We start from the raw sequence: 15,664 nt of genomic DNA, 5'->3' as shown, positions 1-15,664 counted from the left end.
TCTGTCCTCACTGGGGGAAGTTCACTGCATTTCTGTTCTTGCCCACAGCAGGTTTTTTTACCCAGGCACAAACTGAACCTGGGAGCTCAGTTGTGGCTTTTGCTGTTGAGAGGTTTCCTGGGTTTGCTCAGTGCCTGATGAGCACCAGCAGCCCCAGTGAGCAGGGAGATCACGAGACAGTGTGGAAATGACTGAGCCATAATATGAGTCAATACAATTCAGGCACTTAAGGATGGGGACTTTTTTTCCTGAGTTTGACATAGTAACAGATCCCTACAGAATTTATTCTTCCAAGCAGTCAAAACACACTGTATTTGCTCCATTTCCTATTGAAATCCAACAAAGAAGCCAAAAATCAGATTTCCATTTCCTGGTAATAAAGCTATTCCTTTGAGATTAGAGCTGGGAGTGGATTTTATATATACATATGGCAGTTCTGCTTAATAATTGAATGTTCTTCGGTGTCTTGTGTGCTGATGTGTGAGAGTATGTGAGACAGAACTCATTTGTCCTGTGTGTTTAATATCAAACTGCTGTAACAGGCTTAAAACTGGAGCCCCAGCCTGTAGTTAAAACTGGTATTTAAGAGCTAAGAGCAGCCCAGGGTTATCAGATTGTTGGGAAAGCAATTGCCCTTTCCCAGTGCAATAAAGTAATTATGAGTAGTGTATGAAAATGGGGTGCAGGCTGTTGGAACATTCTGGCTGCCTGTCTTTAGCAGGAATTGCATTGTCCCCTTTGTGTTGATCTCACCATTTGCACATTCAGAGCATGTTTGGTATTTGCCACTTGCAGCTGGAAATGCTAAGCAGCTTTTAAAATCCAAATTATGCCATCTGTTTGTGTGGGGTTTTGGGGAGGTTTTTCAGATCCTGACAGTGTTTTCACCTTGGGTCTGTTCTTTTTCCACGGGGAGGAATCAGTGAGGGAGTGAAGTGTTCTGGGTTAAATGGAAGGGATTCTTTCCCGAAGGGATGGAGGAGCTGCAGCTGAGCAGTTTGACAACTTCATCTTTTGGTATTTCTGTACTGCCCTGACATAAGCAAAGGTGGTGTTTGGAAAAAATCAGTCATGATGCTCAGTTTGTAACTCAATGACCAAACGCTCCCGTGAAGTTTTTAAGATTAAAAACAAGTTTTAGTCTTTGTGCAAAAATGAGATCTGTGGTTTGAATTGTTGTCATCTGTGACTACAGTGATATGAAAAATAAACATAGCTGTGATTTTAAATCCTGATTTACCTTGGGGTTGGTGGTTTCACTGGAATTGAAGAGGGTTGGGACCTCGTGTGCCTTGTCAGGTTTGTGCACTGGTACCTGGAGTCAGAGGCTGTCCTTGCCCTGGAAGGTGCACAACCTCCATGGAGTTGGTAAAAGCAGATACTTCGGGTTTTTAGAGCACATTGCTCTATAAAAGTCAGCAATATAAATGGGAATGCAGCTAAACATGTACACGCTGAACTTTAGACTTTGGCTTTTTTTAACAAACGCTGCTGTATAAAGTTCTGTTTTGGCACAAAACTTGATTGAATCCGTGCTTTTGGCTGGGTTCTTCCCTTCTGAGGGCTTGCTGTGGCATGTGAGATGCCAAAGGTAAATATAACTCTTGTTCTGTTCACTCGTGGGGGAGTTCACAGTGGTTCAGGGTTTCAGGAGCATGACAGAGTTCCTGACAGGGGAGTCTTTGCTCAGTGCACATCTCAATTGAAGTGGAGAGAGTTGCTGGGGATGAATTATAAGCTCTGTGTGTCAGGTTAATAAAATTCTGAGGGTTTTTTCTGCTCTGTGGAACCCTCACTGGGATGTCCAGCCTTTCCATGGAAGTTTAAAATGTTTATCTGCCCAAGAAGAACAGGTAGAACAAGTGCTTCAGCCCTGGGGAGACGAGGAATAAAAGAAATAATAAAAACTTCCTCGTTGTCCTTAGGAGAGGGTTGAAACTTTTCCTGCCTCTTCCAGCTTAAGTGGTGCTTGTGACAACTTTGATTTATTTTTGTTTTGAAGAAGAGTGTGTGAGAAAGATAGTGGTTATGTTAGGGGGTTTTTGTCTATATTTATATAGGGATTTTTTCTTAGACTGTTGCTGTGGGTTTTGCTTTGTTTGGGGTTTTCGTTTGATGTGTTGTTTTCTGGAGGTTTTGGTTTGGTGGGGTTTTTTTTTTGTCCCCTCTCCAAAAAAACTTTTATGGGAGGGTTTTTTTGTTTTTTTGTTTTTTTTTTTTAACTCTGAGCAGCATGTGTGGAATTATCCCTATCTGGGAAGCAATAAAGAAATAATGCACACAGCACTAGTGGGAAATAATGAAAAGTTTCTCACTTGGCTATTGGGCTGAGAGCTTGTGAAAGTCCCTTCTAAGAGTTTCTCTTTTCTTGGTCTTATCAATACCATTAGATACTAAAATGCTCTACATTACTTTTTATTTCATGTTTTGAATGAAAAACAGCGCATAACTTTGAGAACAGTTTTGAAATGTCACTTCTAGCAAAGTTCATTGTGATTCAAAGGCCAGATCAGCATATGTGAGAAGCAGTCAGCAAGTAATAAATCTCAGCATAGCTGTGTGTGTTATCTCAGGGGAGAGGCTGGAGGACGGCAGGAGAAAACAGCCTAATCCCTCAAGTGCTGGCTAGATTTAATTAGGTCCCAGTTGCTTGGGCAACTGGCACCTAGTGAATTTTCCTGTGTAGTATTTTGAAAGTAGCTCTTAAGTCAGCTCCTGATTAGGTTAGTGTTTCAGAAAACACTGCCTGACAGGACATCCTTCTCTCTGCTGCTTGTTCAGCTGCTGGTGCTCACGTGCACTAAATGATGGAAACTTCACAGTCAAGAGTCTTCAAAGCTGAGCTTTTACAAGGAAAACTTCAGTGCATCAGATCCCTAATAAATCATGTAATTTGTTTTGCTGTCTTTGGTTGCTGAGGGATCACAGGTTTTCATTTGAAAGAACAAGGAGATAGGGTAACCCCAGTTTGTTATTGTGGGAATAAAGAAGGGAATAAAGACTTTCCTTGGTCAGAGATGGATCAAACACTGCTCTGAGCAGTTTATGGTGCTCTGCTCAGTCTGCTGTCTCGTCCACTATAGAGTACAGGTTGTTTTATTAAACATTTAGTGTTGTTTCAGAGCTGCTAGTGGTGTCTAACCTTAAAGCTTCACCTTGAAAATAGAGTCAGGAGTTTCATATTGTCTCATTTCAGGAAGATAACCTCCATTTGGAACGTGGTGTCAATATGAGACATGGCTTGTGTGATCTTCATTTGCATGCCGTGGAGTATTATGAAAGCTGGGAAGGTTTGAAGGTTTTCCTTTTTTTTTTTTTTTTCCCTTTTCTTTTCTTTTCTTTTCAATTTTATTTCACGTGTTCAAGGCCACAAACCCAGACTGCTGCCACAGCACCTCTGCCATGTCCTGGATTCTGCTGGTGGCAAGTGATGAGGTGTGGTGGTACCTCAGCCTGAACGAGGCCACCACATTTCATGTGTAGCTTAGTGGTTATTTGCACTGGTTATTCTGTGCTTAATGGCTTAAGGTCTTACTCTGCAGCCTTGTTCTCAGCAGCTTACAAGCTCAGCCCCAAACACAGGATCCAGCTCGTGCTGCCACAGCAGATCCTGCCTGAGTCACACTCGAGTTGAGAGCCCTGCCAGTAGAAATGATATTAATGTCTGCAGCGTGACCACAGCCACAAGTTATTTCATGCAGTGTTATGTATTTCCTCTTGGTGCAGATTAGAAGCAGATTAATCACTTGGAGTATTTCTTAATGTTTTTCTTTCTCCTCTTCTAATGGAAGATGGGGCTGGTGGTGAAGCCCCTTTCAGATGGGCTCTCAGCAGTGGGCAGCTGGGCACTGATGGGGTCACTCCTGTAGCACAGAGGTTGCTGTTTGAACATCATTTTATAGAATTGAAACACCCAATGTGTGAGCCCTGAGAGCTGGTCCTTTTTTTAAAAACAGTGCTTAAAATCTTCTCAGGAGCTCAGTTGGTTGGTGCCCAGGAGCAATGACCTGGCTGCAAAGAAGGTGAATTTGCCAGTTGTCTCTGAAACTTCTTTTTATTTCGAAGGAACCTCTGTGACTTCCAGAAAAGTGAACCAGACTTAAGGGGAAAACCTGTGAAAGTCTGTGCAGTGAGAAGCCATTGGATGGCCTTGGGGCAGTGGGAAATGTGGAAATGTGGGGTTTGGGAGCTGGGCAGCGTGGGGGCTCTTTGGGAACCTCACCTCGGGCACTGGGATGGGTGAGAGACTCCGAGATGCAGTTCTGGGGTGAAAATATGTTAGAAGTCAAAGGCTGACATTGACAGCTTTGGTTTCTCTCACTTAAGGTCATGCAAGAGCTCATATGATCCCTTGAAACACAGACCCTCTTCACAAATCCCTTTTAAGACGTGTTTGGAGCCCTTCACCCGCAGGGATAAGGAGCCCTCGTGTAGCAGACAAACTTATTTTTACTCGGCACTCCTTTGTCTCACAACTTCGTGCTTATTCCTCCTTGCACAGGATTGTGTCTGTTTGCTTTTCAAATCATTTTCCTGCTGCCTCGTGGCAGAACCTGCTCGAGATTAAAGATCAAAGGTCAGCCTCGCACCAGCGAGGTTTTAGTGCTTTAAATCCCGGGTATTTATGAGTGTTTTCTGGGAGTGCAATAAAGGAAGCGAGGTGTAATTGAATCCATCTCAGTTGTTCGGCGTTCTGGGCTGGTGAGGAATGGGCTGCAGCCAGGCTCTGATGTGAGCCAGGGCTCAAGCCTGCATTTCACACATGAATAAGCACACTTAATCTCCTGATTACAGCAGCTTGCAGGGAAGGAAACTCTGACGTCTGCTCTGTCATTAACCGAAATAAGCCGCTCCTCAGAGAAAATGAGACCAATGGCTGAAATTAAAGGCAGTTTCTCCAGACAGAAATATCATCTGTCTTCATGCTTATGCATAAAGTGTTTTAAAACAGTGGACAAGGAAAAATGTCCTCTTAATGTCTCTTGCTCATCCTGATAACCTTGTACCATCCTCCACCCTTTGAAGGAGCAGGATTTCTTTGTTTCCACTGTTAGGGAATTCTGTGGAGCGCTTAAGTGGCGAAGCTTTAGTTTGTCTTCCAGATAGTCTCTAAATCTCAGGATGCTGCTTTCTTTAGAGAGAAATTGCTTTAATTATGGGCACGTTTCCCTGGGAGTGTCTGGTCAGGAGCTCGTGGTGGGAGCCCACCCTGCAGTTACTGTTCCCTTCTGAGAAGCTCGGATGCACAACTGTGTCTGGAGTTAAATAAAACAGCTCATGTGGCTGAAGACCAGAGGTTTTGCCTTTCCTGCTCAGAGGGGTTTTCCAAAAATAACCTGATCTAGTTCTTTTTTTGGGTGATTTAAATAACTATAGTTTGAAGCTTTCTGGAGGATGAAAGGATTGCGAGGGGACAGCTGAGTGTTCAGCCATTTAAAAATGAAACATGCAGTGGAGAAAAGCTCAGCTAAAAACATGCAGGGAGGGACAGTTTGGTAGATATTTGTAGACGTGTCCCGGAGATGAAGGCACCAAAATAAAATTTAGAATGGGAGCTGGAATTAGTTGAGAGGAGAGTTGGAGTTGCACCTGCAAAGCAGCAGTGGGCTAGTTCTATAAACACACACAAATGAATGTGGTCAGTATTGTGCAGAGTTCATTTTTGTCTTGAAATAAGTGACTTAGAGGCAGCAAAGGGTGTGATGTACTGGTGACTTTGATACAGGCATCCCATAAAACCTGGGCTGTTGTAAGAGGGACACGTGGTTCTGTTCCATACTTTCCTGTTGCCATTAGCTTGGCTGTTATTGTGTGTCAGGAATTTCTCTTTATGCTTTGATTTCTTTGTTGGTATTTCCCAGATCTGAATTTGAAGCACTTTGGAATGTTCTTATTTCACCTATTTTAGTAACAATACTACAGACTTCTCTTTTTTTTGCCACAGACTTGCCTGTCAGGAAATCCAATGCATGCTTTCAGGGTTTACCCTTGTTGCTTCTCAAAGTCTGTCTATCTGTTCAAAATAAACTGCTGTGCATAACAACGAGTTTTTGTTCAACTTTTTATTTTCTTTTCTGTTTTAAATGTTGTTAAGCAACCTCATAATGCAGATGTTTTCATGGCTCCAAATGACTTCAGGTTCCCCAGATAATTGTTCTTGTTTTAACAGCAGCTTCTGCAGGTCCTGTGGGCCTGTTCTCCCCTAACAGGGGAGTTATCCTACATTATAGGAGGGAGTTATCTTACATTATATGGTCATTTTTTAAAGTTCTAGTTTTTAATGGTGTGATGGGATGGCTGCTCTACATTACTCAGCCCTGTATTGTGGTAATCATTTACATTAAGCCTGAATGACTACAGAGAAGGGTAAATACACAGCTTCATATTTATTGTCTGTTTGCTCCCATGTGTTATGACTATAGAGGCCATTAAAGCAGCTTCTGAAATGACAAGAGGAGCTCTGAGCAGGCACTTAATGGCACGGATCAGTGCAGTGGGATCTGGAGGGCTGTGCTCACTCCTGGCTCTGCAGCTTGGCTGCTCCCTGCATCTGAGCTCCCCTCCAGAGCACCCTGGAGCTCCTCGGGGAGTGGGATGGGGGGAAAGGGATTTGGGAGAGGCTGCTCTCAGTGTTGTGTGTGTCACAGCCAGGGCTGAACAGCTCAGCTGGTGACCAGAGCAGCAGCCCTGGGTCACATCCTTCCTCCCTCACCAAGCTCTAATAGAATAGAAGGCATAGCTCATTTATCTGCCAATTTTGGCACTGCAGACACTTTCTAAGGCTGTATTGATTCCATGTTGCTGCTCTTGAACCAGTGTGGAGAGACTGTGGCTTATTTTGGATGACATTATTTTACAGGAGCCTGTGTGTAAAACTGTCTAAAAGCAGGTGCTGTGGATGTGGTGCATAAATTGCCCATCCATTTTTGGGGGAGGTAGGAGCTGATACCTTCACTCCAGATCTCATCCTCAGCCCTTCAAAGTGCTCTGTGGTGAAAGCTGACTCTTGCAGAATTTCTCACTCAGTCCTTCCTGAATTTCTGACCTGGCACAAATAGAATGTTGTTCTACTTGTCCTCCCTATGCCCATTAGAATAACACAAAGGGAAATTTTACTTTGTCTGGCCAATCCTTAAAAATCCTCACGATTGCCTGGTATTTCCCTGGCAATTTCCTCTTGAAAATGGGACTGAAGACATGCCAAATAACCTGTCACTTCTCTCCATAAATGCAGGGATGTTTTTGCTGCATGACATCTTGCTTTTCTGCTCTTCCCCTGTTCCTTTGAGTAGTGTAGCATCAGGGTTGTGTTGAAGAGAGGGACTTACGATTTTTTCTGAGCTGTCAGCCTGCATATCTGGTGTGTCACCCAGCTCCTCGACCCGGATTTCGGAGCAATGCCACCAATCCCCAGGCAGGGCTGTGTGAGTGTGGCTGGAATGTGCAGGGCACTGCCCGCCTGGGAGCTGAGGTCTGGCTCAGAAATGTGAGATCTCCTGTTTGCTTTGCTCAGGTCAAGTTGGGTAAACAGCAGAGGGGAAGGAAAGGTCACTGCCTGTCATGGGAAACACCTGGAATTGTGTGCCTGGACTGGAGTGGCAGTGACCTCCCAGCTGGGAGGGGCTGATGGAGCCAGGGCTGCCTCTTGTCCCTGCCCTGGATCTGCTGGGGCTGGTGGGCACAGAGCAGTTCAGAGTGAACAAACACGCTTTAATTGCGTGGACTTCAGGGCTGACAGGGGCTGTGGGCTGTAAAAATGGAACTCGTGGTGAGCAGCGCTGGCCACAGCGTTCCAGGGCTGTGTTTGTGTTATAAACTCCAAACCAGGGGAGGAGATAAGGGAGACAACTGATAAGAGGCACATAAATCACTCGAGAGACTCCTAAGAGCTTTTTAAGACTTTAAGCAAATCTGCTTCCCAGGAGGGTGCCAGACTTTACCCCTGAGCTTTCCAGAATAGGCAGTGGGACCCCTTGAACACCCACTGGGTAGCAGCAGGATTGGCACAGAACGGAGGAGGAAAATGAACATTTTTACTGACTGGGGCATTAACGGTATGGGGAGAAAGTTCTGTGTGTGTCTGTGTACTGCTGGCAGGCAGAGATCTGTGTTTTGGCTCTGTGCGTGGTGGTTGGTTGGAAAATTCTCTAGGTAAACGCAGCAGGATCTGGATTTTCAAAGCTGGGGCAAATGTCTTTGGTAAAACCTCACCCAACAGTGACAGACTGCCCAAGAGTAGTGGGGTAAAACTCTTGCTGTGTTCCCTTTTCATTTTTTCTTGCGTTTCTCCCCTTTTATTTTCTTTCTCCTGCCCTCCTGTGCTGGTGTCTCTGAATTTGCCCTCAGTCTGCAGCTGCTGGATGTGCAGGTGTCAGGAGCACAGTGCCTGGCAGTTTGAGATGATGAATGGACCCTGGGAGCAGGGAATATTCTGAGGGACATCCTGCACAAGCTCTTAATAATCTTGGTCCCTCTGAATATCTGCGGCTCATATTTTCCATGGCAAACAGGCGATAGGGAAAGAATGTGGGAGAAAGTTGATAACAGATGTTCCCAGTCTTTCCTGAAGGCTGGAGGTTAAAGGTGTGTGGCTCTCCTGCAGTTAATGAGCTTTATCAGGGGGCTGGGATCAGTGTGGGCTGTGTGGAAATTCCTCTGCTCCAAGCAGGGTGTGAGGGTCTGAGCCACAGCTCCTGGATTCCTGGAGTTCAGATCTTCTCTCTCTGGCAGCTGGGATTCCCTTCCCTTCCCTTCCCTTCCCTTCCCTTCCCTTCCCTTCCCTTCCCTTCCCTTCCCTTCCCTTCCCTTCCCTTCCCTTCCCTTCCCTTCCCTTCCCTTCCCTCCCCTTCCCTCCCCTCCCCTCCCCTCCCCTCCCCTCCCCTCCCCTCCCCTCCTATTGGGGTTATTTTTCACAAATGATGTTGAACCTTTTCTTAAAGCAGTTCTTAAAACCTTATAAATACACAGGGAAACCTTTATGGGCTGTTTTCTCTGTTACCTTTTTTATTTTTTTTTTTTTATCCCTTGCACTTAAACGGAGTTAAAATTCTTCCTTGACATCAAAATTAGAAAAGCTCTGTGGCAGGAACTCTAGCAGTGGCAGCACATAGTTCCTTTAATCTGGCATTTGCTAAAAACGGTGCCTTTTTATCTGGCAATATGAGACTAAAAGCTTACAGAAGAATGGTCCTGTTGTATTTATTAGACTGGTAACACATGACCAAACAAATCTTGTTAACATATTTATCTGTCCAGCTTAAATAAGAAAAAGGAGCTCTTCTCCATATTTTTAGTTGCCCTGCATTCTCAGATGCCTCCCTGCTACAGTCTTGAAGCAATTCTGGTGGACTTGCTTTCACATTATTTTTATAACCTGACTCTTTAATTCTGGTTAAGAGGTTTAAGTACTTAATGTGCAGAGTGGTGCAGTATGTGCCTTTTGGTCTGACAGGGGTTTCCAGGTGTACAGACAGAAAAACTCTGGAGCAAGTAACTTGTGGGAGTAGCAATAGCCTCTTCTCCAGGCTGGGACTGGAGTGTGAGAAGGGTTTTGTGGCTCTAAAAAAGGTTGAAACTTTAATTTGAACTAGATTTAAAATTCTGGGGGGAAGGGGGGAACGGAACCGGGTGAATATGGGGTAATGATCAGTTGAAAATAATGATTATGAACTTCTGCACTTCAGATGATCAGATGAAGTTAAAGGTTAAATTGTGCCCTGCTGGATTTTTCCAACATCCTGGTGGGAGATTTTAATTTCCTCATCACTGGAGACCTGAGCATTTTAACAGGAATATCAGCCTTTGAATATGATGGGAAGTTGTCAGTATCTGCATTTCCTGCTACAAAGCAGAGAATAGGAGACTTTAGTGCAAACACATTTTTGGCTCATGTTTGATCTCTAAACAATTTAAGATAAAAAAGACCTTGCAAGTCTGATAGCAGAATGGGTGGAGATAAAGAGAGTTATCCCAGAGTCCATGTAGTAAACTTACTTGGAGAAATGGCCATATCCTGGGGCTGGAGTGAACAAATAACGACAGAAAGGTCTTAGAGTGTGACTGCAGTGAAGTTAATGTTTCTCCTCCTCCCCCTTTTCTGGTTTTTCAACTTGCATTGAACAAATAATGGACGGGAGCTATTCTCCCACTCCTTTTTATGGCACACTGAGCTATTGTGAAGTGACTGTTCCCCTTTTAGCTTGCAGGGCTTCTTGCTGGGATGAATTCCCTGTGCAGGGAGCAGTGGTGGTGCTGTGCTGCTGATCCCTGAGTGGCTTTGCTGGAGCAGAATGACAGAAGGAGCTGCTTTGGTGGGGTTTGGTGCAGGGAGAATGAACAACTGCCAGGGAAAAGTGATGGGAAGCCAGAAAAACTTGCCAAAACCCTGTGCAGATGTTCAGGGTGTTTGCCTGTGCTGCAAACATCTGGGTTTGACATGAAGTGTTGGCCCAGTTCACTTCAGGGGGCAGAGTAAAAGGCTCCCAATGCTTTTGTACTTTCTGTGTGGTGTTTTTTGGGCCCCATGTTCATTGCTAATTGCACAGAGAGTGGCACAAGTGCTGAGCCCACTCAGCAGCTGCAAGTGGTGAGTGATGTTGAGTCAGCAGATGAGTTTTCACAGTGCTCACATTTTGGTAAAGAGTGATCAGGCAGCACGTGGAGTTTGGAGCAGCTTCCTGTTCCTTGGTGGGTGAAGAAAGAATATGTGAGATGTGGGGTTTTTTCCCCTGCTGCAGCTACTCTGAAAGTTATGGAGCTGCTTTATTCTTAAGCAGAAGTAGTCAGTGCTTCATGGTGGTTTTGGGTTAATCCTGCAAAATCTTTGAAGTTGAGTATTTGGAGCGAAATAGTCTTGGAAATGTGATATATTTACATAAGAAAGCAATGGCTGCGAAAATTATTTTTTATGGGATCACCCTGTAATGGGAGCTGGGAGGAAAGTGGCCATTTGAGTGGAAATTTCACAGATGAACAGACTGAGCAAAGTGTGGCACACACTGATTCTTGCACAGCCCTCCAGTAAATGAAATAATCTGAACATGGTGTTTGTTTATTCAATGTTAGTCCTCTATGCAGAACTCCGTTGTGCAAAGGAAATAAACCCAGGAAAAAAAATTTCCCCATGATAATTGGACTTGTAATAAAACCACTGAAGTACTTTGTTTGAATGTAATCTGAGGGACCTGTGAGGATTTAACCCTGCAGCTCTGGGCAGTTCTGGGAAGGGCTGCAGTGCTGGTCCCTGGCTGCTGGTGGCCACAACTGGGTCCAGCAGGGTCCCAGCACTCAGAGTCACCCTTGGGTGTGGGGGAGCTCCTGGCAGGATGGGGATGGCAGAGCAGGGCCAGGGGAGCTGGTTTGGGCTGGGACTTTGTGTTATCCACCCAGAGGTCACTGGGTTTGCTGTGGTGTCAGCCTCAGGACAGGTTCTGTGGGTGTAAAGGGGTTCACTTGAAATTCACTTTCAAATTCAAGTTTAGCAAGGAGCAGCCTGCACTGGAATCGTGGCTTTCTCAGAATTGTTTGCACAGCTCTGGCTTCCTGAGACTTAGACAATATGAGGTAGAGCTCTGAGTGTTTTAGATGCATTATCTCTCAGTTATTAATCAACTTCTTTATTTGTCATTATGACAGGAACTTTAAAGTAATTTTGCCTTCAAGTTTGGAGGTGTGCAGTGGTTGGCACCCTCTTAGCTTTTCATCCTGAGGCTTCAAGGAGAAGCCCTGGAGCTGGCAGGTTTCAAACATGCTGTGTCTTTTGCTACCCATCCTCAATAATGAAATGGTGACTGATGGGGATTTTTTTTAATTGGAAACGATTTTAAAAAAAATGGACATTTTGCACTCGCCAGGCAAAGGAAGGTGCCTGTGCTGCAGTTGTGCCAGGAGAGGGGTGTGATCCTTTCACTGAAGGGAGCTTTGTATGAACAGCAGTAGAAAAAACCCCAAGCTTGGCTGCCGGGGAATTCCCTCACCTCTGGAAATTTCAGATATTTCTTTCAGAATCCCTGCAGGTGTTGCTCTCACCCTTGCCTGGCAGCTGGCAGGTTCATTGTGGTGCTCTGCACTGCACTTCCATCACATCCCCTGGGAGTTCTCAGAGCCATGGCAGCTGCTGCCAGGGCAGAGCAAACAGCATCATTTCCTCCTGATGGCTTCACTCAGGAGATGCCTGAGAGACCCCAGGCACTGCCTCAACTGCAGCAGCAAAAGCAATTTAATTTGTCTGTCTTGCTGCTGCCAGGAGCAGGGATGTTAGGGCTGAGGTTCCTGTAGGACTGAAGGAATTTCCAGTGCACAGCATCAGGGACTCCTCAGCTGACTTCTCAAAAATCAAACCAGCTTTTTTCCTTCTCTGATGTGGTTTCAAAAGCTTAATGCATGAACAATCAATGCTCTCAGGTCCCTGCCTTTCAGACATTCTCCACCGTGGGTTAATTCTGACTTGCAGCACGTAGGAGCTTCCTGGAAATTTAGGAATTGGATATGGGCAGATTCAGCATTATTGGTGAATTAGGGAAAAAGAAAAAGAAGATAAATTATCTTTGTGAGTTGAATGCCTCCTTTTTGAAATATCCTCCTTTCATGAAAGGTCCTGTTTTTTTATATGGAAAAGCAGATTTCATTAGCCCAGTTTTAACTACTGTGCTTTGGTTTGGTTTCAATTAATTAATTCCTGTAATCTGTGGATTACAGGTTAGCTCTATTTTTGGAAAAGCAGGGTAGGGACAGGACTTGCTAACAGATTGCCCTGAAGTGGCAGATGGCATCTCTTACCCTGTACCAGCTTTGTAGGGCACTGTTTGTGAGTGTTGGTGAGATGTAAAACAGTACAGCCCTCTGCTGAACTCCCTCATTTGCTTCCAGATAAAAGCTGGAGACTCTTCCTCTTTGCACTTGTCCTTTCTTAAATGTTTTATGGGTTCTGTTTTTTTGCACTGGCATGCTCCCTGTTAGCTCCAGGTATAAAGCAATATCTGCTCTCAGTGAGCTCTGCCCATCCAAGAAGTTATTACACGTCTGCAGTGGACTGAAGAATTTTTTTTTAAGGGGTTGAGGGATCTTTTTTGAGGATGGAGGTAGCTTCAAACATTTCCAGACACTGAAGTTACCATTTCTATAGAAGTCTTCAAAAGGCTGCTTTGTATTTTGCTGTTTGTGCTTTCCACGCTGAATTGCTTTAGGATGCGGGGGTTTATTCGGTTTTAATTTTTATCTTCAGGAACTGAAATAATTTGGAATACTAACATGGGCTTTTCCCTTCTTTCTCTCCCCTCACCTCTTCAAGAACCTTTTTAAAACGCTGGGGTTGTTGGAGTGGTTGAATTTTTCCTGGCTTTGAGTGAGAAATTCAGAAGACTGAAGCCCAGGCTCACTGTCTACCTTTCACGGAGGCCCAGCCGTGAGAGGACAGAAGAAGGCACGTGGCGAATCATGACAGCAGACAAGGAGAAAGACAAAGACAAAGAGAAGGACAGGGACAGGGACCGGGACAAGGAGCGGGACAAGAGGGACAAGGCCAGGGAGAGCGAGAACTCGCGGCCCCGGCGCAGCTGCACCTTGGAAGGAGGTGCCAAGAACTACGCGGAGAGCGAGCACAGCGAGGACGAGGACAACGACAACAACAGTGCCACCACCGAGGAGTCCACCAAGAAGAGCAAGAAGAAACCCCCCAAGAAGAAATCCCGCTACGAGAGAACGGACAACGGCGAGATAACGTCCTTCATCACCGAGGATGATGTCGTGTACAGGCCTGGAGGTGAGGAGCTGTGGGTTATTGGGTGAGGAGCTGTGGGTTATTGGGTGAGGAGCTGTGGGTTATTGGGTGAGGAGCTGTGGGGTTTTTGGGTGAGGAGCTCTGGTTTTGTGTTTCCTCTGGAAGTCCTCGTGCCCCAGAGCTCTGCCAGCACAGTGTGCACCTGGGAGCTGGGGTGGTCCCTGTCCTTCCCCTTGCACACAGATGTGGGTGTGCATGGAACAGCTTCTGGCTCTGCCTCGTGGTGTCTGATTTGGGGGAATGAACTGAGCTCTCCTTTGGAAAGGAGCCACCCTTTGCTTTCTACTGCATTAATTATCTGTGTATCATATAGAATCTCTGTCCCTGGGAGTTTGGGAACTACATTGGATAATGCATTAAATGCTTCACTCCCACTTTGGAGCAAGACCTGCTCTGAGCTGGGAGGATATGGAGACATCTTCAGCTTTTCTGGGAATCTCTGCTGTGTGGAGCTCTGTTCCTGTGCTCTGTGAAATATAACCCAGATGTCTGAGGATCTCAGAGCTGCTGTTCCACTGATTTCACCCTTCACCAATGGCTGTGGCTGTGCCCAGCTGTTGGGCAGAGCAGTGCTGGAATCAGGGGGGTTCTGGGGACAGCAGTGTGCTCTGCATGTCTTGGGTGTGCCTCTTAATTACTGCCAAGTTCACAGGAAGATTTTAGGGTCTACACGTAGGGTTTCAAGGTCTAACCTGTGCCAGGGAATGTTTTTCTCAAACTGCCTTTGAAATGACATTACCCAGCTCCCATTTTTTGAGTACAGACTTCCCTGTCTGTCTGCACAGTGCTTCAGAAGTGCTGCTTGGAGTTTGTTCCCCCAGAAGCTGTGGCTGTGTTTGGCTGCTCTCAAGGGTCCTGGCAGTTTGCTATTGCTGTGGTGCAGAGCTGCAGTGGCACTGCTGGGGTAGAGCAGAGATGGCTTCAGACTGAGAACAGGCAAGCAGTGAGGTCAGATCCCATCTGCCTTTGCAGGAGCTGCTGCACAGCTCAGCTGCAGCAATTTCCCGAGCTCAGATGGGAATGTTGGAGGTGCTGCATCCAGTTTTAGTGGCTGGGAGTGCTCAGAGTGCTCGTGCTGTGTGTGGGGACACGAGCAGCTGCACGTCCAGGTGGGAGATGCTGCGTTCCATCCTCCTCATCCTTCCATGGGAGCCTTGAGCAGTCTGGTCTTCACTTAGCTCCACCAACATTAGTCAGAACAGCTTCTTTCTTGAAATGCTTCAGCTCCAATTTCCACTCATTTCATCCATCACTGCAAAGGAGCTGTTCTTGCCATGGTGTCAGGGCTCGTGGCTGAGTAATATTTGTTTTTGAGCAGTGGCAACTGGGAGCCTGCGGAAGCGTCGGCTTTGGTGGCAATCTTATTTTCAGTGTCAGAGGATGAAAAATAATTCAGAATCTGTTGAGAACAGCTGTTGTGTGGGCCCAGGAGTACAGTGTGATACACTGGCTTTATTGCAGAAAGAGTTTGCTTAAAATGAAAATGGGAAATCAGTTTGTGGTCTCAATTTTATCTTGTAGAAGGATGGAGCAGTGGCTGTGGCTGGTCTGGAGGAGGTTGTCCAGGGAAAGAGGAGGGAAAGCCACACTATTTGTGATAATAGGGTATTTTCTAACTGTTCAGTAACTTAAACCCCTGCTTATTGAATTTTGCATTTTGTTAATAATAATCAGCCTAAGAAATGTACCCTGGCATTGAAACTTTTCTGTTGTGTTGGCTCTTCGTGCTGTTGTAAAACTCATCTTGGAAACTGCTCAGAGTGATGAGAGCAAACATGGGCTCAGCTCTGGAGGGACCTGGGCACGGCTGAAACCTTAACTGAATATACCAGTTTTAAAATTTGATTTTAAAGGTAATTTCTTATCAGGATCTTGAATACACATCCC

The 15,664-nt window shown here is 45.5% G+C and overlaps 1 protein-coding gene across 1 annotated transcript in view; it reads left to right on the top strand.

Annotated features, from left to right (window-relative positions):
• The first annotated feature begins 13,434 nt into the window (after window positions 1-13,434).
• The window catches only part of RERE (arginine-glutamic acid dipeptide repeats), a 115,278-nt gene continuing 113,048 nt past the window's right edge, over window positions 13,435-15,664 (top strand). The window contains exon 1 of the mRNA XM_062507424.1: window positions 13,435-13,759. Within this exon, the coding sequence (XP_062363408.1) occupies window positions 13,435-13,759 (325 nt within the window). The remainder of the gene's footprint in view (window positions 13,760-15,664) is intronic.

The sequence above is a fragment of the Cinclus cinclus genome, chromosome 23, assembly GCF_963662255.1.
Source record: "Cinclus cinclus chromosome 23, bCinCin1.1, whole genome shotgun sequence".
NCBI classification, from domain to species: domain Eukaryota; kingdom Metazoa; phylum Chordata; class Aves; order Passeriformes; family Cinclidae; genus Cinclus; species Cinclus cinclus.
Note: the sequence above shows the minus strand (reverse complement) of the source record. Positions and strands in the feature narration are given on the sequence as shown.